The 19,428-nt window shown below is 37.0% G+C and overlaps 3 protein-coding genes across 3 annotated transcripts; 2 read left to right on the top strand and 1 right to left on the bottom strand.

Annotated features, from left to right (window-relative positions):
• Window positions 1–1,109: 1,109 nt before the first annotated feature.
• On the top strand, window positions 1,110–7,346 carry LOC136411779 (facilitated trehalose transporter Tret1-like). Its single transcript, XM_066394489.1, has 6 exons — window positions 1,110–1,483; window positions 3,785–3,920; window positions 4,082–4,267; window positions 4,636–4,755; window positions 5,968–6,134; window positions 6,349–7,346. The coding sequence occupies exons 1-6, from the start codon at window positions 1,370–1,372 to the stop codon at window positions 7,180–7,182; spliced, it is 1,557 nt and encodes a 518-aa protein (XP_066250586.1). The 5' UTR covers window positions 1,110–1,369; the 3' UTR covers window positions 7,183–7,346.
• An 824-nt stretch (window positions 7,347–8,170) lies between these two features.
• Not3 (CCR4-associated factor Not3) lies at window positions 8,171–12,718 on the bottom strand. Its single transcript, XM_066394153.1, has 10 exons — window positions 12,486–12,718; window positions 11,481–11,713; window positions 11,068–11,223; window positions 10,707–10,886; window positions 10,357–10,495; window positions 9,900–10,057; window positions 9,735–9,837; window positions 9,265–9,593; window positions 8,572–8,892; window positions 8,171–8,494 (listed from the first exon to the last, which is right to left on the bottom strand). The coding sequence occupies exons 1-10, from the start codon at window positions 12,508–12,510 to the stop codon at window positions 8,186–8,188; spliced, it is 1,953 nt and encodes a 650-aa protein (XP_066250250.1). The 5' UTR covers window positions 12,511–12,718; the 3' UTR covers window positions 8,171–8,185.
• A 448-nt stretch (window positions 12,719–13,166) lies between these two features.
• On the top strand, window positions 13,167–19,242 carry Sirt7 (sirtuin 7). Its single transcript, XM_066394216.1, has 5 exons — window positions 13,167–13,570; window positions 13,830–14,143; window positions 14,963–15,223; window positions 15,285–15,418; window positions 16,872–19,242. Exons 1-5 carry the CDS (start codon window positions 13,409–13,411, stop codon window positions 17,861–17,863), a joined length of 1,863 nt encoding a protein of 620 aa, XP_066250313.1. The 5' UTR covers window positions 13,167–13,408; the 3' UTR covers window positions 17,864–19,242.
• Window positions 19,243–19,428: the final 186 nt, after the last annotated feature.

Genomic DNA, 19,428 nt, shown 5'->3' with positions numbered 1-19,428 from the left:
GTAATAGTTATTTTCCTAACAAGTGTGGAAAGTGATACTTTCTCGCACGCGACTACCTTTACATGAACGATGCGAAGTGATGTTTGGGCAAACAATTAAGAGCAAGAATTATTTTTTGCCTTTCCGAAAAAAAAAATGCCAAGGGGTCGATCATGACGACATATGTATCAATGATGGCCTACATGAGGAAATTTCTGGAACAATTTACAGCCCAAGAAAAAACCGACCACTCATCAAATTTTTGAACCGTCTTATGTAAACATGTGGTTCTGGGACACTCTGTATAGTCTGTAATCTAAAAATGTATATTTAGATCATGCCTGTTATAAATGACCATGTTCGCTAATAATAACGCATATGCATATTAATTATTTAAATTATTTCATAACATTGATTATTTGAGAATACCGGGTAACCAGGGCCAACGCTACCCAAGATGTAAAATGTGTATTTACGCTGGGGAGGAAATAGCCATAAGCGGACAAAAAAATAGTTTATAGTATTAGGAATAAGAAAATTGCCCAGTGCCGGTTCTGCAGATAACACAGAAATTAAAGAATACCTTGCATTCCATTTAGCATGATTATTATTGTTTGAATTTTGATTTTGCAAAAAGTGCAAAATTTCCTCTCCACTGAGCCATCGCAATCAGAACACGGGATTCAAAATGGCGGAGCAGATGTCATTTGTCAAAAAAAGCGAAATGACGGGGTAGCTTAAAAACAATTACAGCAAAGTCGAAATAACAACTACACATTGTTTTTAAAATATGACGCCATTTTGATTTTTCGAAAAACACCTGCTGGGCCGGCATTCTGGCTCCGAACATCGAGTTGCGACATCTCATTGAAAAGCAAAATTTACGCTTTTGCTAAAAATCCAAAAATACCCCCCTGATATTTAAATATAAAATCTGAAAGTTGGGATCAATATTTATTGTAAAAACGTAATCAAAATAATGCGTCTGTTTTTACTTAAAACCTTCAAAATTCAAAGAATTTTCGTGTGCCACTCGGTAGATTAATGGATAATTGAAACTACAAAAACAATAAAATCAGTAGCGCTGCGTAGTTTTGGCATCATAATAGATGGGCATTGCCAAAATCATGACCTAGACCCCTAACTGTTCAAAACGTGTTGACCCAGTTTAATGGAACACCGTGACGTCTGTTTGGTAATCTAAAGTCCAAAGTGGGAACCAGAAGCCGCAACGCGTATACAAATGGTCGCGAATTCGAATTTTCTCACACGTGGTAAAGTCGTTCCATCTATGTAGCATTAATTTATTGGGCCTTGATAACCTCGATAAAATTAGTATTTGCTACCTACCAGTGTGGTATGTGTATAGAAAAATTTTTATGCGCTTAAAATGGACTTGAAGGGGAACAGCAAAAGCTACGAGGAAAATGACTGCAACAACGCATTAGTCGACAAAGGCAAACAATCGAAATTAGAATTACACTGGCGTCATTCGGTAAAGCAAGTAAGTGGTACCAGACGATAATCACCGGTGAGAGAATTTAATGGAGTTGTTATATCATAGAGTAATTAATAATTCGTTTATGGGATAGTACGAGTCAAGGACAAGGCTATTGTGTTATATAGTGTCGTGTATGGCTGCCAATACTAAATTAGCTGTTCAAGCAACAGTTCCGTTATCTTTACAATTTTGCACCATAAAAGACAAAACGAAAATTCAATGCACTTTGAAAGGGGCGTCTCCCTCCTCAAATTAATTTAAAATGTAGGCTACGCCCCTGGTGTTCTTACGCTAAAGTCCCACTTTTTTACATCACCCTGAAGTCTCTCGGGCAAATTTAAAATCAACAATTTTGAGCTTAAAAGCGTAAAATAAACAGAGTGTAAAAGGACAACTAAGATGGTTTGCCGATTGTTCGTTGTTCGGGGCTCACCGAACGCAGCATGTGTACGTTTACCTTAAGGTTCGGCCTTTTCTGGCTCCCATAACCCGTGGGAATGTGACCAATTAATATTATAAGGAACAAGAAATATGCAATAAAACAGTAAAAAACAAATTAAACTTACTGTGGTACCGTTCTGTACCAGAAGCGGGGATTATGGGGTCTCTCACATCAGGTATCCCAGCATCCCCTCAGCATCATCATCGTCCGTTAAAATTCTCATAAACTCTTAATAAGGAGCATGAAATGTAAATCTATGAAAATAATGAAGTGAACCAGTAAATAGGGAAATGAGGCTCCTCGGTGTGCCTAACTACCGCCCAAATAGGCGACTCTCCACCACTTAGGGCAATGGTTTGGAGGGACGGAGCTCCTCTAAATCAGTGGCCAAATGATACGCATAAAACAGAATTTCTACACTCATAAGGCAAAAGTCACACGACAAGCTTTTGACCAACAGACGGTAAAGGGGAGGGGGCATTTAACCCCTAAGCCGTCGTGTCAATTGATCATATGCTGCGCAAAAGAGATCTTCTTAACTCTTAATGCACATATGATCGAAAAGCGTTGCATCTTCAGGAATCTCGAGGTTTTTGCTTTAACGAAAAACGTACTACCGAACAATCAAAGAAACTCTTCATTTTCGCAAAGATTACATTAAATTAAATAAAAACTCAATAATACAACGTCAGAACCGATTATTCCCCATGTAGTAAAGTAGTGTGTAGGACCCCATAGTAGTACGGATGAATCTAATCTACCGGGTGTATTTTTAAGAACTTGCCACCCCTATGATTTCAAGAAGTGCAAATTAAAGTTAAAAATTTTTAGACGCATCGACTTTAAAATGAAGGGAAAGATGAATAATAATAAAGTTCTCAATCCCGATTGGCAATATTCCAGGGATGACAACCGCTTCTTTTTTTTTAAATAGAGAACATGGATCAAATAATACATCACTTTAAAGATCCTCAAATTCTCTAAACAACCGTGCCAAAATTTTGATTGTTTAATTCAAATTTATATGAAAAAATAGGTCATTCCGTGAAATTATCAAAAAAAGAACGAACATGAATGAATGCCCAGTGTTGGATGGAGATTTATTATATTTTCAACAGGATGGTAGCTACCTATAATTATGTTTTACCAGTTCGACAGTTTTTCGACAATAATTATCCTGATAGATGGATTGACAAAAAAGGAACCACCGAGTAGCCAGCTAGATCGCCTGATCTTACACCTCTCGACTATTTCCTTTGAGGATCCCTTGAAAACGTAATTTACATGATTCATGTACGACGTCGAAAAATTGTAGACGTTTATCGTAACATTCCACAACAGATATTTGAAGAAGTTCGATAAGAGTTTGAAGAACGTTTATATTATTGCATGGAGAATAATAGAATACATTTCAAACATAACTTGAAAAATTAAGAATTATGAACAAATTGTAATTAAAAAAATAAAATTTTGTGTGTAAACAGTGGTTTAGAAAATTTGAGTTTAAAATGAGGTGTCACTTAAATTCGTGTTAAAAAAAAACCGAAGGTGTTGTCACCCTTGCCATGTTACCAATAGGTGTGGGAGAGGGGGCTTTTTCATTTTGTCTTCCTCCTCCATTCCAAGGTCAATGCGTTTCAGCATTTTTATCTTTTGCTTACACTTCTAGGAATTTGAGAGGTGGCAAGTTTTTAAAAATGCACCCGGTATATTTCATCGGATCCTCTCTTCCCAGATTCGTCGTTCGCGTCCTTTGACACCCAGATCCATAACCGTCTCCTTCGTCAATCGGACAATCATTAAGGACATCTTTTATCCGGAATACATTTTTGTTAATATCTCTTTGTATTGTTTTTCCACAGATTTTAGCGGCATGTATAGCTCACTCCCTAGTCATCCAAGTCGGGATAAACATGACATTCAGTGCTGTTTTGTTACCGCAACTTAGAGATGAAAACAGCGAAATCAAAATCAACATCTATCAAGCCTCGTGGATTGGTAAGGAAATGGTATTCTCCCAAAGATACACCTAACGAGCTCTTTGTCACAGTGTGAAATCAACACAAAATTCATTGTTTTTTTATTCTTTATCCCATTTTTCAAACTATAATAAAATTTCAAACTGAAACAACAAAAACCCAGGAATATCTTTATTGCAGCTAGCATCGTAACAGCTTCTCTTCCCCTCGGAGCACTGACCATTGGCGTCCTAATGGACAAATTCGGAAGAAAAAAGATGTGCATGCTAACTGCGGTACCTTTCCTAGCATCGTGGATGCTCCACTACTTTGCTACCAATGTGTGGTACATTTACGTCGGAAGAATGATCGCTGGATTCGGAGGAGGTATACAAAAATTATGCAACACAGTGGTAATATAGAAAAATCAATTGGTTTTCATCAAAATTATTTCGCAATACATAGAAATTCTTTAGCTCCGGCCTAAAAAAGTTTTCAAATTAATCTCAGTACGAAATCAAACTAAATTATGAGGGCTAAACTAAAGGAACACTCATAACTGCTTTGATTCGTGAATAATTCCCAAATTTCTCGAGCGGTTTGTTTACTCGGACATAAATTATGAGAGGCGCCCTGTCGCTGTTCGATCGCGTTGACTCGAGCCTCGTTAACGCAGCGTTGTTCCGCAGAGGAATTGCACTCTCACCGAGAAAATGCGTTGCACACAAGTTTTGAAGTTTGTTTCCATGTTTCAGGACTCAGTACAGTGGCTATTGTGTACGTCAGCGAAATTTCCCACCTTAAGTACAGACCTATGCTGCTTACATTTAACAGCGTTTTCGTCACATTTGGAATTCTTTTGACATATGTTCTAGGTAAGAACCAAAATAGACCTTGTTGGATTAAAAAACGATGCTACTATCAATGCGAATCGGGACTGAAACGAGGGTGCCAACCGGAATTAGAACTGACTGATAACTTGCCGATCAAATGTTGGTGAAGTGGCTAGAGCATCCACAATTTTTGTAGACCGATTATGAATGTGCTGTGAACTTTGACATTAAGCTACTTTCCATTGAAACCAAAAATCTGACTAGTGCCTGGGCTATAGCTCAAAGGTCTCTATGAAAATTAGTCTGCAGTTAAAGTTGCTAGCATATTAATGTATAGAGTTATTGAATGAAACCTTGACCCCTCTTAATCTTGAAAAATAAGGTATTTTCGGAAAATTCCCAAAATGCGTCAAAACAGTTTTTGAGAGGATCGAATTCTTATATAAAATCCAATACTCAAACTTTACCCTTATGCGCGTCACAGCAATCCTCTCAAAAATTTTAAATGGCATGGGGGGCCGCGTGGCACCTCAAATTAAAGGTTTTTCAAAACTACATTCAATGGTGTAATGGCATTCAAAATCTATTGATTTATTTTTGGGAACAACAGCTATGAATGTCGTAAAAAATGGAATATAAATTCAGTTAAATAGTACGTAAACAATAAAAAAAATTTGCTTGTTAACAGGAAATTGATTTCAATTTTATCCTCACAAACAGTCTTTGGTTATGATAATTTATTAATTTTTTTCTCTTATTATTATTGTTTTTTCAACAAAAGACTGCCCGTGACCATAAAATCGTCAACAAATAAATTTCATATCAACAAATAAGTTTTTTTATTGTTTACGTGCTATTTAACTGAATTTGTATTGCATTTTTACGAAATTTATGGCTGTTTTTCTCTAAAACTAATCAATAGAACTAAAATTGCATTACACCATTGAATTAGTTTTAGAAGACCTTGAATCTGTTATATTTAAGAATTTAAATGGCGTGAGGTACCTTATGACCCCTCATGCCATTTAAAATTTTTGAAATTGAGGGTTGCTGTGACGCGCACAAAGGTAAAGTTTTTTGTCCCTAAACCAAAGTGCCTTGCCAACCAAATATTTTGTCCAGAGTAAGTGCGAACATGTCAAAATACCTCAAGGTAAGTTATTTCAAGACATTGTCACTATGACGGTTCTTATTACTTCATAATTTTTATGCCTTTACTCCACCTAGCCCTAATTCTAGCTTTTTTACTTGAAGGGGTTGGACTACATTGGACTACCATGGTGATGGTATTCTTCGTTTTAGCTGCACTATCTACGGTTGGTTTGTGCTTCATACCTGAAAGTCCCTACTGGTTGATGGTATTCAAGAACGATAAACTGGCTTGTGCCAAATCGGTGGAGTGGCTTTATAAGGACGCAACGGTAAACATACACACATATAGGGTGTCAATTTAGTTAGTTTCAAATTAAAATATCTCTTTGGCAATCTGTACTAAAATTTCAATTTTCTATGTAATTTTTTTTCTTATTTCACCTTCTGAATTTCTTCCAGAAATGAGGAATATTTTATTGACGTTATGAGGCTTGACGCTTCGTTCTGCATAGTCTTTGGTTTTTACATGACCTCTCATTGCAGGTCGCCGAACAACAATACGAAGCGATAACCCGTATCGCCCATCACACTGACGCCGACAGACCCAACACGGATCAATCGCAGTTTTTGGGACTCAAAGACCAGCTGTCCTTCAAAAATCCCATCGTGCGAACACCCATGATCATCCTGCTGATATTATTCGTGTTCCAACAACTCTCTTCAGCCTACGTCATTTTATTTTACGCCGTGGACATCTTCAGGAAAATAGGTGGCAGCTTCATGTATATCGGCCTAATCGACGAGTTCTCAGCTTTAATCCTATTGGGCAGCATTCGTTTCTTCATGGCCATAATTCTGGCCATCATCTCCAATAAAATGGGAAGGCGAGTTTTGATGTTTTGCTCTGCTGTTGGGATGATCGCAACCAGCTTCGCTCTTGGAATGTATATGCACTTAACTCGAAGCACCCATGTAGATTCCATAAACTACAATACTACCCATCAAAATTTTGACGCCACCAATGAGTCCAACGGTACCATTGCCGTCGTTTTGGTTCTGTGCTACATCTGCTTCAGTTCCTGTGGGTGGCTGATCATTCCATGGACGCTCATTGGCGAACTGCTGCCCGTCAAAGTCAGAGGCGTACTCGGAGGAGTGATGGTTTCAATAGCGTACATATTAATGTCGATAATAGTAAAAAAGGCACCATTTGTCATGCAGGCGGTGCCGCTGGAGTTTATATTTTTGGGCTTGAGCGTGGTGAATGTGTGCGGTTTGATATTCATCTACTTTTTCTTGCCGGAAACGTTGGGGAAGAGTTTCAATGATATTGCTAATCATTTTAGTAAGCGTAGAAATGGAGTCACTGATGAGTAGTTTTTTTTATTACGATGGTAGATAATAGGAATAATGAACAACTGTTTTGTTCATAAATACAAATCTTTCAGCATTCATTGACAGTTACGCATATATGTGTTATGTGGATAAGTATTAGTACTTTTTCAATAAATCGTTGAAAAGTGTTTAGGTCTCATATACAATGCTTCTGGTGAATTAATTTTGGTTAAGTCACTTGCTGTATAAATAAACAGTAAACAAATTGTAAAAATGGGGTTTTTCAAAGGTTTTGAACCGAGTTGCGTGGTTTTTACGTACTCAGTATTTTGCATGTTAATCACCTCTACATGCCCACGAATGAAGAAATAATAAAAATATCTCAGTAACTGCACATGGAGCGTTTTTGGTGTAATACCACAGTGTAAAGGATATGAATATATCAGTTGCTCGCCTTGGGGAAAGATAAAAAATCAAAGAAAATTCGAGTTTTAAGACGAGTCGCCACCATATATGTTGGACTGTAAAATAGGCATAAAATACGGAACTAGTCGTCCCGAAACATGGTGCCAAACGTGCTTTAACTGCTAAACTATTTTACAGAATTAAAACCGATTAACCGGCCATTGAAAATATGAAAAAAGCAAATGTTTGAATGCATATTAGCACACATGTAAAATATATTTGAAGAATAACGGCCCTAAGATTGAAATTGCTAATGTTCAGAGCAGTTATAAAATATAGCCAAGTACTGGTCATGATACCAAGCCCAAAAAATGAAATAACATTGTGGTACTACCTAAAATCGGTCTTGTCCATAACTTTTCGTATGCTTTTCTTAGTAATTTCAATGCATCATCGCCAGATTTGTTTATGTTTAATAGATGAAATACCAATCAATTTAATTCGGCTACAAAAAGAATTATTATTGATCTTACCTGGTTGAACTCACCAAATACTTCAGAGCATTCTTCTGTAATTTTTCTTCAAAGAAACGATCCATTTGAGGAGGGTTAATAAAGCTACACTCTTGTATAAATAAACTTTAATTCAGGTCCCTATCTTCTAAATACTTATATTCGAACGTGAAGCCCTCCTTCTTACGCTGGCCCCACTTCTCATAATCGAAGTAGATGTACGTTCCCTGCTCGTATTCTTCATTGATGATTTTGGGCTCTTCATGCCGCTGGAACCACATCATGTACTTGGTGTGGAAGCGCCAACTTTGCTTTTTTAACGCTTTGGCCGCGAGGTACTGCGCCTTGGTGCCCTCCATGTAGTAAAACACAAAGAACAGCGTTTCCGTGCCGAGTCTTTGGTAGAATTCGGGCGTGTCCGAGTTGAACAAAGGGGTCTTGAAGAAATTAAATTGTAATTACTTGTCTGTATAATATGAAAAGTAGGTACAAGGAAAAACCAAATAAATCTTACCTGGATGTAATAGGGCGGAGTATTGCACGGGTTCCTCGGCAGGTAAGTACGTATCCTCTCCGTATCGGACGGGTGTGGCATGTGATAGAAGGCGGCTTCCATCAATTGGAACTGGTGCTGGTGCTCCTTTTGCAGCGGCACGGCCCCCAGGGGAGCCACGCCCAACAGGGGCGGGATGTGCGCTTCCGTTTTTGCTTGGTTCTGATTCCGCGGCGGGTCCAGAATGACCTGCACTTGAGGGGGCGTCGGCGCAGGATCTAGGCCGGCCCTGTCTATCACCTGTTGGGCCATCGTTTTAAGGGTGGACATGCCATCCGAAATCTGCGAATACAGGTGTTTTAAAAATAAATGCATAACCCTACCACCTAAATTACAACTCCTCCAAATGATACAGTGTCCTCTAATTTGAAATGCTATAATTTAACCATAAAACTTCGTTTTAAAACGAGAAATGAAACATAGTCATACAAAAGTGAAATGGTTGGTTGCATCTGTTGAATATAAGCTATATGCCACCAATTTTTAAAATTGAAGATATTAAAAATTGTGACTGTGGAAAGAGGAAAAATGTCGAATATGTTACGTAAACATCAATAAAATTACTTGAACGATAATTTTCACAATCGTTATGAAAAATATCCGTTCCACCTTCGGAATTCTGTAAAATGTCCAATATTAGAAATATTTACTCACCTTTTCGTCAACAGTCCCATTGGGAATTACTTGCGCAACCTCAGAGTTGACCAGGGGCATCGGCGACGTTGCCGTATTGTTCGGTTCCGCGGTGATCACTTGACTGACGACGTCAGTCAATGATTTGGGTGCGGCATTGGCTTGACTGGGGGCCGAGGGCGGCTGCACAGTGGGCGTCGTCGTCGCGCCCTCTAACGGGTTTAATGTCTTGTTGGCCGCGACGGCGGCGAAATTACTTATCGTCGTCAAGTTGGGCAACATCACAGGCGAGAGCTCTCGTGTCGAGATTAAAGGTTTGCTAGGGGTGCTCGTTAAAGCTGTCGTTTTGCCTTTAATGAACGATGAAACATATTTTGCGCTTTACTTACGGGATTAATTTAAAAATGCGGGATAAAAAGAAATATAAAAAAGGACAAAAAGTGCTTATAGTTGAATTTCTTTCTTTCGTTCGGGTAAAAAAGTTTACTTACCGGAAGGTGTTGAACCAAAGCTGGCACTGCTATAGTTGAGTATCGAATTTGTGCTACTATTCAATGACAGTGTGGTGGCTCGCACAGGTGTTGGTTTGATGGGCTAAATAGATTTTTATAGTTTTTTCTCTCAGAATTTTCTCATTTTATATGCGATTCCCTTACCTTCGGCGGCGGTTGCACCTCCTTCTGAACGATCTTCTTCTCTTCAGGCAAAGCGGGTTCAGTGGAATGATTCAGGGCGGACGAAGAAGAGATTGGGGCGTTGGGCGCGGGAGATGCGATCGGCGACGACCCAGATATCATGGACGTGGGCGTACCTCCTGTATCATTACTGTCAGTTATAATTAAACGTTTAAACATTCAACCAAATAAAAAGCAGCTCCAGGATTTCTGCATACCCGGAACCAAAACAAATGAAGGGAAACACACCGGGGAACAGACGCTGTAGTTGGAGCATTTTATTTCATTTTTTAGGAGATATTTTTTTTCTTCAACAATATATTTATTTAACAAGTGCTGATTACCAACGTATAAACCTCTCTAATATTTTCTTTCAAATACTTTTTTTCCGATATTTCTGCTATATTACATTCCAACATTCTATCATTTAATTAATTACCTGACGAAGGTAAACCAACTCCAGATAACTCGACCTCGTCCAAGCCTATGATGTCGTCATAGATAAACTCGTTATCCTCAAAGTCTGGATCTTTCCACGACTCGATGTAATAATCGACATTGTCCTTTATGGGTTTAATCTAGAGTGAAAGGGTTATTGGTGCGCTTTTACCATCAATTTCAGTAAATAAAATTATGAACCCTCTTATTTTTAAAAAGCAAAATTGTTCGGAAATCAGACATATAGTACTCTAATAAATGAAAAGGAATTCTTTCCCACGCCTAAGTTCTCCAGTCAAGAATGTTTTACACTTCGTAGTCTATAACAGTAACAAGTTCTCCCTCATTTACCTGCTTAACTTCCACTGATTCATTAACCAACATCCTTAACAAAGCCTCCAATTTCTGGATGTGAAACCGGTGCCTCTCGAGCCTGGATTTTAGTTCATCCATCCTCTCCTGCTTGTCTTTGTCGAGTTTCTTTTTGCCTTTCGAGAGAAGCTGCTCAATTTCGCTTTCAAATGAATCGGTCTGAAATCAACGATGATCGTAATTGTAGGTTCAAAGGGATGATTTTCAAGTTTATAAAAAAGATGATAGAATATGCATTCTATTAAATGAAATCATTAATTGTAATAATTAGCTATATAAAATTATAGTTCTTATCAGTTGTTTACAAACAGATGTAGACTTACAATATTCTTATACATACCTGAATTGACAGTTCATCTATAGATGTGCTTAACCAATGTTGCATTTCTTCTTTTTCTTTCTGCGCTGGATCTAACTTCTGGGCAGCTCCTAAACCTTCTTTTGAGTATGCTTTCGTCTTTGTTTCTCTCTCAACAACTTTGAAACGTTCCATTTGCTAAATATCGCACATTTTTTTAGTAACCAAAAAAAAACAAAACCACTAATCAGAAATATACAAAAGTTTTAGATGCATACTCCTGTTATAATACTGAAAATATTGTTATTTAAAAGATCATGCAAGACCCCTATAGTTGAGGAAGAGTCGATAAAGAAACAACAATGGTACATAAATATGTTATTAAACTGTTAATAATGACATTTACAGCAAAACAACTGGGAAAATCCAAAACTATTAGTCATTGAACTCCTTACCGTCTCAATAAGTTTCCTATTCTCCATCAAAATACTCTTATCCTTAATTTCAGCTGAAGCTATCCAACTCTTGATCTGGTCTCGAAGTCTCTGCAACTTCTTGATCTCTTTCTTGAGATCGGCTTCATATTTCTCTTTTTGATTGCTATTGGTGGCATTGTGAACTTTCTGCCAAATATCCTCAAAAGTCTCCACCCCTTCGGTCACTTTTTTTAAACACCTTTCTATTTCTCCTATAGCAAATCAATATACTTCAGAAAAATACATTTTGACGTTATTTGTTTTTAACAGGCAATTAACTAATGATTGAGGCTCACAGGTGATTCATCTGGTAGTTGTAAGTAATAGCAATAGTAATATTCTGCAACTCTCTATATCTAATGTTAGCAATGTGTAACTCTAATTTTCAAATGAAGGCATAATTTTTTAACATTTGATGTATCTTCAGTGTTGTTTTATTATAACTTTTTTTGCTTTATGTCTAAGTTATGGCTATACATTGTAAACATTGGATGTATGTTATTGCTGAATCCATGAATAATTAATAAAAGTTGTGGCTCTAAACCATCAGACGTTGGGTATTGCAAGATCATACTTTAAGTCTTTTATGCTCAAACAAACCAAATAACAGAAACATTGGAGAGAATGATTGTACTGGAATAGCATCATAAGATACAAAATTTGAATTTCTTGTGGAGCACGACAAATATTTAAGCTTGAAGTCAATTAAGAATGTATTTTTTTAGACAATGAATGCCAAATATTGGATGCATAAGAACTCCTGCTTATCTCATAGGTCTAGTAGCCTAAAAATTTTATTTCAGTTTTTTCAATTTCGATATCAAGCTTTATATACAGCACAACATGGTAGTGATTTTCCAAGTGTAAACAAAGTTTTTGTACGTTTCATTCAGACTATTTGTTACCTGAGAATTAGAGGAACAGTTTCAATATAGGATGGCAGGATTGAGGTATCTACAGGGAAATTTTGAAAACATCTCTTACCCTGTAGTTTTCTAGTAGCGGCCATGATTCAAGACATCAAAACATACTAAGGGCTAACTTTAGCTCTTAAGTCAAGTGAAAGGGATGCAATAAAAAAAGAGTTGAAGCAGACTAAGCAGAAATCTGAAGAGTTTAAACAGCAACTAGAAACTAGTGGAAACTTCTGGAAAACTAAAAACTGAATTGTTTTCTTTTCAACTTGACAGTTTTTAAGGGAAATGGCAATGACACCAGTGACAAATGACATAAAAATTGATTTACCTCCAATTACGTTAAATGTTATATAATTAAGGCGCCAAATTCAAACCGGCATCACTGTATTTAAATTTGATCCTGGTCTAGTGTTTATCCTCAACGTGCTGATGGGATTTTAATCTAGCCTAACTTTACAAATAGGTAATGGCTCTTATAAAATAAAAATCTTTACCCTTAGCAAACAACATACAGATAATTTAAACAATGTTTGAAAAACTTGAAACCCGTACAAAAAGTCTCAGCCAACTTTGTTGTCATCTTTAACAATATAATTAATTAAATGAATGAAGATGTTCTTGACGTTTGGAGCAACTCTTATCGAACATGTATTACTAGTTCACACTGAGTGTACTATTTCTGAACTCGACTTGACAACTACTTGACAATTGGTACAGAGATTGCTAAAAGTCTCTTTGACAGTTACAAACTTAATGTCAATAAACTTTAACAAGAAACAAATAAAACCTAGGAAGAAATTTTTTAAAATAATCATTCCTCAATCCTGGAGCAAGAATGCTCCCAGAAATGTGCATTACTTTCACTAGTATTCTAGGAAAACTACACAATTGTTAATAGTATTAAATAGTACATTCAATGGAGCTGAAAACTTTCAGTTAAGTAGGCACACTAAGAGAATGTTTCCTTGACCTAAGTATCAAAATCTTCTAATGTATTTTAATGGGGAGGATATGGACTGCCAGGAATCCGCCGAGGGCGAACGATCCGAGACCTTAGAAGTAGAAAAGAAGAGGATCCGCCTTCTTAGGCCTCAGACTGTTCAACCTAAAGAAGTGTGTGCAAAAGAAAAAAAACATGCCAATTTTAGAAAGGTAAGTGGCAAATTCCTTTTGATTTTTATTATAACCCTATTCAGTCAAAAAGCCATGCAACCTGCAGAAGTCATTGATTACATCACACTGTTATAGAATAACATGCTTTTTACCTTAAACACATTTTTGAAAAGATTTGGGACATATCTAAATAAGAATGTCTCAGAATTTATTGTGACTGATCATGTTAAGCTACTTAACTTTATGGAAAATCACATATTATATAATATTATCAGACAGGATTTTTTTTTGTACTCAGATTTCATTGATTCTTCAAAAACCAGAAGAAGATCGAACACCTGAGGACTTAAAATTGCTGAATGATTGTTCAGATATTGTGGAGGAAGTCCAGCAAAGGTCAAAACGCAGAGAAGCAATTAAGAAAAGATTGGAGGAGTTTGAGGATCCAGAAGATATTTTGATACAAAAGTGCCAAATCTTAGCGCAAGCCATTGCCCAATCTCAGCATTTGGTGGTCTACACTGGAGCTGGAATAAGCACTGCAGCAAAAATTCCTGATTATAGAGGACCAGATGGCATATGGACTAGACTTAAAGAGGGCAGAGATATTGGGTAACTATATTGATTTTTATTTGGAAAGTGAAGGAATGATTTTTATAACTCTATGTGGTATTACAACTAAAAGAAAATAAATAAACCTTTATCCCTTACAAACAAAAAAGGCATTGAAAGGATCACTCTGGACCCTTTTTAATGTGATTATGATAGCATAACTGTTACTTTTATAAGAAATTAGCCATTTCATTGGTTTTAAAAATGTCTCAACTGCTAAATAAAGCATTTTTTACATAGATAATTGCATTTTAGCTGTTTTTTATTGCTCATAAAGATCCGCCATTAAATATCCTTATAGCTCTCATCATCCAACTTCATACTATAACAGAAAAATTAATGTAATGGTAAAATTTTCACAAAGGATATTGTTGAGGCACAATTTTTCTCAGGTAAACCTATGAATCTTAGCTTTCTAACCATAGGAATCTATGAGGTCAATTAACATCTGTGTCTGAGCATCAAAAATAGTTGATGTGGCTTGTGCTGTTTTAAAAGAATAACTACAGAATAATTAAGTTTTTGCCACCTTTAAACAACCGTAATTCATAAAAAGGATATAATTCAACCAAAGATTATTGGAACTTTTTTATGTTTTTGAGTGAAGGAATTGAACCTTAAAGACTTTAATTATTTACTTATACCCTGCATAACTATCAGTGGCATAGGTATTTCACTATATAAGTTTTAAATAATAGTTGTACAATATTTCAATTTGTCATTTTTGACACTTTCCCCTTAAGAATGTACCTGAAAATTGGAAGAAATCTTGCACTTTCGAATTTGATCACCCTGCATGCCGTTTTGTTGCTTTTTCAGCGACCACGATCTCTCTCTGGCCGAACCGACGTACACGCACATGGCCCTCTACGAGTTGTATCGGCAAAAAATCCTAAAATATGTAGTATCACAGAACTGCGACGGTCTCCATTTGCGTTCTGGGCTTCCCCGCACGGCCCTCTCCGAGCTACATGGAAACATGTCCATTGAAGTTTGCAAGAGTTGCAAGCCGCCGCGGGAGTACTGGAGACCCTTTGATGTCACTGAGAGTACCGGCAGATATGCCCATAAAACGTATCGGTATGTGCGGTTGACCCGATCATTCTTTCTTTTTTGATTGGATTTGTTATAAAATATTAAGGAGGTGCTATGTGTGTAACGGGTCTCTGGTGGATACAATTGTGCATTTCGGGGAAAGGGGCAGCTTGCAGTGGCCGCTGAATTGGAAGGGGGCCTGTAAGAACGCCAAGGAGGCCACCACTATTATTTGTATAGGTGAGTAAGTAGTCATGGGTAACAGATGTTTTTCCAGTATATAAATAATAATCAGTAACACTGGCTAAATTTATCTATTAGTTATATTATTTTCTTAGCCGATTTACCTAACCGACCTTGGTGGGATACCCTACATAAATGTTAGGTTGATGCAAAAGAAATTGCGGTTTTTATGTTGTACATTTAATTTGTCGAAATTCTTAGTAAAATCTTAAATAAATATTTACATATTGCATACCATTTTAAAGGTTAGGTTCTATTCTTTACTTTGGTTAAAATAATTTTGTGCTTGTGTTTAATTGAAATTGTATTTTCTTTAATTTCAACATGTTAGAAAAAAAGCAATTTCGAGCTATTTTTTTGTATGAGTTTAAGCTTGGTTGAAAAGCGACTGAAGCGGCCCGCAATATTAACACAGCATTTGGACAGAATACTACTAGTGAACGTACGGTACAATGGTGGTTTGCTCGATTCCGTAGTGGCAATGAAAGCCTCCAAGATGAAGAGCACGGCAGTCGACCATCAGAACTTGATGACGACCAATTAAAGACTTTAATTGAAGCTGACTCGAGCAAAACCACACGAGAAGTTGCAGAAGAACTCCATGTAGACCAGTCAACTGTCGTTCGCCATCTAAAACAAATTGGAAAGGTAAAGAAGCTCGATAAATGGATACCGCACGAACTGAATGAAACTCAAGAAAATCGTCGTTTCGACGTATCGTCGGGGCTGCTTCTACGCAACAAGAACGACCCATTTCTCAATCATATTGTGACGTGTGATGAAAAATGGATCCTATACGATAACCGGAGACGTTCGGCTCAGTGGTTGGATCAAGATGAGGCTCCAAAGCACTTTCCTAAGCGAAACATGCATGTGAAGAAGGTCATGGTTACTGTTTGGTGGTCTATGGAGGGTTTGATCCACCATAGCTTCTTGGATCCGGGAGAAACCATTACAGCTCAGAAATATTGCCAATAAATCGACGAGATGCACCAGAAACTTCGACAAAAACAACCGGCATTGGTCAATCGAAAAGGTCCAATTTTGCTACACGACAATGCTCGACCACATGTATCTTTGATCACGCGACAAAAGCTTCATGAATTGGGTTACGAGACTCTTGACCACCCACCTTATTCTCCCGACCTTACCACTTTTTTAAACATCTGGACAATTTCTTGCGGGAGAGATGCTTTAGAAATCAAGGGGATGCAGAAACGGTCTTCAATGAGTTTGTCGATTCCAGAACCACAGACTTCTATGCTAGAGGCATAAATAAACTTTCATCTCGTTGGCAGAGTTGTATTGATGCTAATGGTGCTTATTTTGATTAATAAAATATTTCATAAGAAAAATTATGATCATTTAAAATTAACGGTCAGAAACCGCAATTTCTTTTGCATCAACCTAATATAATTAGTTTAAAGCGTTCATATTCTTTGACTTTCAGGTTCCAGCTTGAAAGTGCTAAAAAAGTATCCATGGCTGTGGCAAATGGACAAACCAGTAAAGAAACGTCCCAATCTGTATATCGTGAACTTGCAATGGACGCCGAAAGACGACTGCGCCAACGTGAAAATCAACGGCAAGTGCGACATCGTGTTCAAGAAGATCATGAACATGCTTGGCATCAAAGTGCCGCGCTACCGTAAGTCCCGCGACCCAATTTTCCATCACGCCACGCAACTGAGCGAGTGCGAGGCGCACACTAACTCGCAGCCAAGTCTGATGCAAGGTGAGGACAAAGATGGGGAAAAGGAGGACAAGTATTATAATGACGTAGACGTGAAGGTACAAATCGAATTAGACGATAAGTCCCAAATCGAAGACTGTAGTAATAATGGTTCCGATCTCAACTTCAACTGTGATAATTTAGGTTTTAGCAATAGTAACTGCTTTCCGGAGGGCGAGCGCGGCGGGATCGTGTTCTTGAGCGATGTCCACGCGTACCGAAGTCTTCTACAGCCCTCCTTTACCTTTTTTAGCTACAATTTATTTAAATCGAACAAGCCCTTTGGCCCTTATGCCGATCTCTTTCTTTACCCGTATCAGACTAGTTTTCTCTATCCCGGTTTACACAGTATAATAAATCCGATGCCCTTGATCAAAGAAGAAACGTTTCTGCCGAAAATCGAGCCAGATGAACCCGCGGATCCAGCGTGCGTCTTTTGCCACCAACATTATAAGTCGATTTCATGTCTTTTTTATCCGAAATCCGAGCCAGTTTTTCGGAATCAGCTATTCCGGTATAGTAAATTGGAGAAGCGAGATAAAGCAAATGTGTGCGAGTGTTGCAACTACACAACAGAAGAAGAGGATGCGGAGTTGAGCAGTAGTGATAAAGAGGCGAATGGGGAGAAGGATCAGAAAAATAAACTTCAGGCGGGTTGGTTTGGGAAGGGGTATAAAAAAGGTCGTAGGTTCAAGCGAAAAGCTTTGTAAAGTGGGTTTTAGTGAAGGTAGTTTTGGTTTCAATTGTTATCAATTGTGAATTTGGACCATATTCCTTCTGTCGTTGGCTTCTATCAAAATACTGAATTGTAAAAAAGGTTTTATTTTGAAAAAGATCTTAAACGACTTGGATGCGTGCTTATTAAATCTTAATCGAATGTTATTACTGTTTATTTATACCATTCAAACGTTTATAAAACATCGAATGTTACTTAAAATTTATTTACGAAGCCAATGACTGTGTTGAAACCAAAAATACATTATACATAAGTGTTTGACTTCTTTGAAACCGCCATACGGTGGATAGTCGTTTTATGCATGAATTGGATGGTTGTACAATGTTGTGTGTAGACGTAAGACGTTATAAGGAGTTTCTGTAACGGTTCCTTTTTTGATCGTTCTTGTGGAATTGCCATATTGTGCGATTAGAATTCTTAGAGAACAACATTTACCTCGAAGACATAATCGTAGCACCCGTCAAAGCAGGACGATATTACATTTTAAAGATGAAAAATCAACGTTTGACATGTTGGAATAATTTATGTTTGGCTTAGTTATATTCGATATGACCTCTTGGTTAATTTTGTTTAATAAATCGCTAAGTGTAAAAGTATTAACAAAAATTGTTATAAAAACCAGAGAAAAATGTTCTGTCCCCTAGGGTCGATTATTAGAGGTGTTTACATCAAAACGTTACAATTTTTCCATACTACTGTTGATGAGAGGAATGAACTAAATTTGTGATTTTATTGGCTTTTTTTCGGAGGTAGCGCTCAGTGTGGACATAATCCGATGAAAGTGCGCTATTACTTATCACAACCGTCATGGTAATAGAACAAAAAAAAATTCAAGACATGTAGGTGTACTGGGTTTGGGTTAAGTAGTAACTCGGAATAAGTTAAAGGTTATTATTTATTTTATTTTTCTCAGTCCACATAAGAAACTTTTTTCTTATGTTGGTTTCAGAGTGAATTCTTTGCCAACCATATCAAAATTCATAAAATTTGAGTAAGGAGTATTAATAGTTACTATTTAAGTTTTAATCAATTTCCATCTGATTGTTTACAGAACTTGGAAACCTTTGAGCTTTATCTGGATATCGATAGTACTCGATACGATTTTCCACTTGCCACACGAGATTAACCGATATTCGGAAAGCCTATTTTAATACTAATAACTAATAAACGTCCTTATTTTAGTTTATATCCTCGATAATCGAAGCCTGTAATTATAATTGATGTATTGAGTTTAGAGTAATTGCTTTATTTATTATTTAGCCTTAAGTACCTAATTATGACTGTTCGTGTTTTTCACGTTTTGTACGGTGTTCATTATTTACATTATAAAATATATTATTTAATTTTTTTAAATCGATGTTTTAGGAAAGGAGTATTTTACTCTTTTGTATATCCAAAAAAAAAAACGGTTGCCTACTTCGCGATATATCCGAAAGAAAGTTTCTTTTAGTTCTTTTCCCCGATTAAATTCCCACGAAGTGCAAAAGTTGGGTTCTTAGACATTATCAGAAACACGTTGTTCTAGATTAATTCTTAGAT

This window comes from Euwallacea similis, chromosome 10 (assembly GCF_039881205.1).
Source record: "Euwallacea similis isolate ESF13 chromosome 10, ESF131.1, whole genome shotgun sequence".
In the NCBI taxonomy this organism is placed as follows: domain Eukaryota; kingdom Metazoa; phylum Arthropoda; class Insecta; order Coleoptera; family Curculionidae; genus Euwallacea; species Euwallacea similis.
This window is presented reverse-complemented; position numbering and strand designations above follow the sequence as displayed.

Bases quoted from the DNA above. Each gene is read 5' to 3' on its own strand.
- LOC136411779 (XM_066394489.1), top strand. From the start codon at position 1,370: ATGGACTTGAAGGGGAACAGCAAAAGCTACGAGGAAAATGACTGCAAC. The intron at 1,484-3,784 runs GTAAGTGGTACC...GTTTTTCCACAG, and splicing joins GGCGTCATTCGGTAAAGCAA to ATTTTAGCGGCATGTATAGC. The intron at 3,921-4,081 runs GTAAGGAAATGG...TCTTTATTGCAG, and splicing joins CTATCAAGCCTCGTGGATTG to CTAGCATCGTAACAGCTTCT.
- Not3 (XM_066394153.1), bottom strand. From the start codon at position 12,510: ATGGCCGCTACTAGAAAACTACAGG. The intron at 9,594-9,734 runs GTAAGTAAACTT...CGTTCATTAAAG, and splicing joins CTTTGGTTCAACACCTTCCG to GCAAAACGACAGCTTTAACG. The intron at 8,893-9,264 runs GTGAGTAAATAT...CTGTATTCGCAG, and splicing joins ATGGGACTGTTGACGAAAAG to ATTTCGGATGGCATGTCCAC.
- Sirt7 (XM_066394216.1), top strand. From the start codon at position 13,409: ATGTATTTTAATGGGGAGGATATGGACTGCCAGGAATCCGCCGAGGGC. The intron at 14,144-14,962 runs GTAACTATATTG...TTGCTTTTTCAG, and splicing joins AAAGAGGGCAGAGATATTGG to CGACCACGATCTCTCTCTGG. The intron at 15,419-16,871 runs GTGAGTAAGTAG...TTTGACTTTCAG, and splicing joins CACCACTATTATTTGTATAG to GTTCCAGCTTGAAAGTGCTA.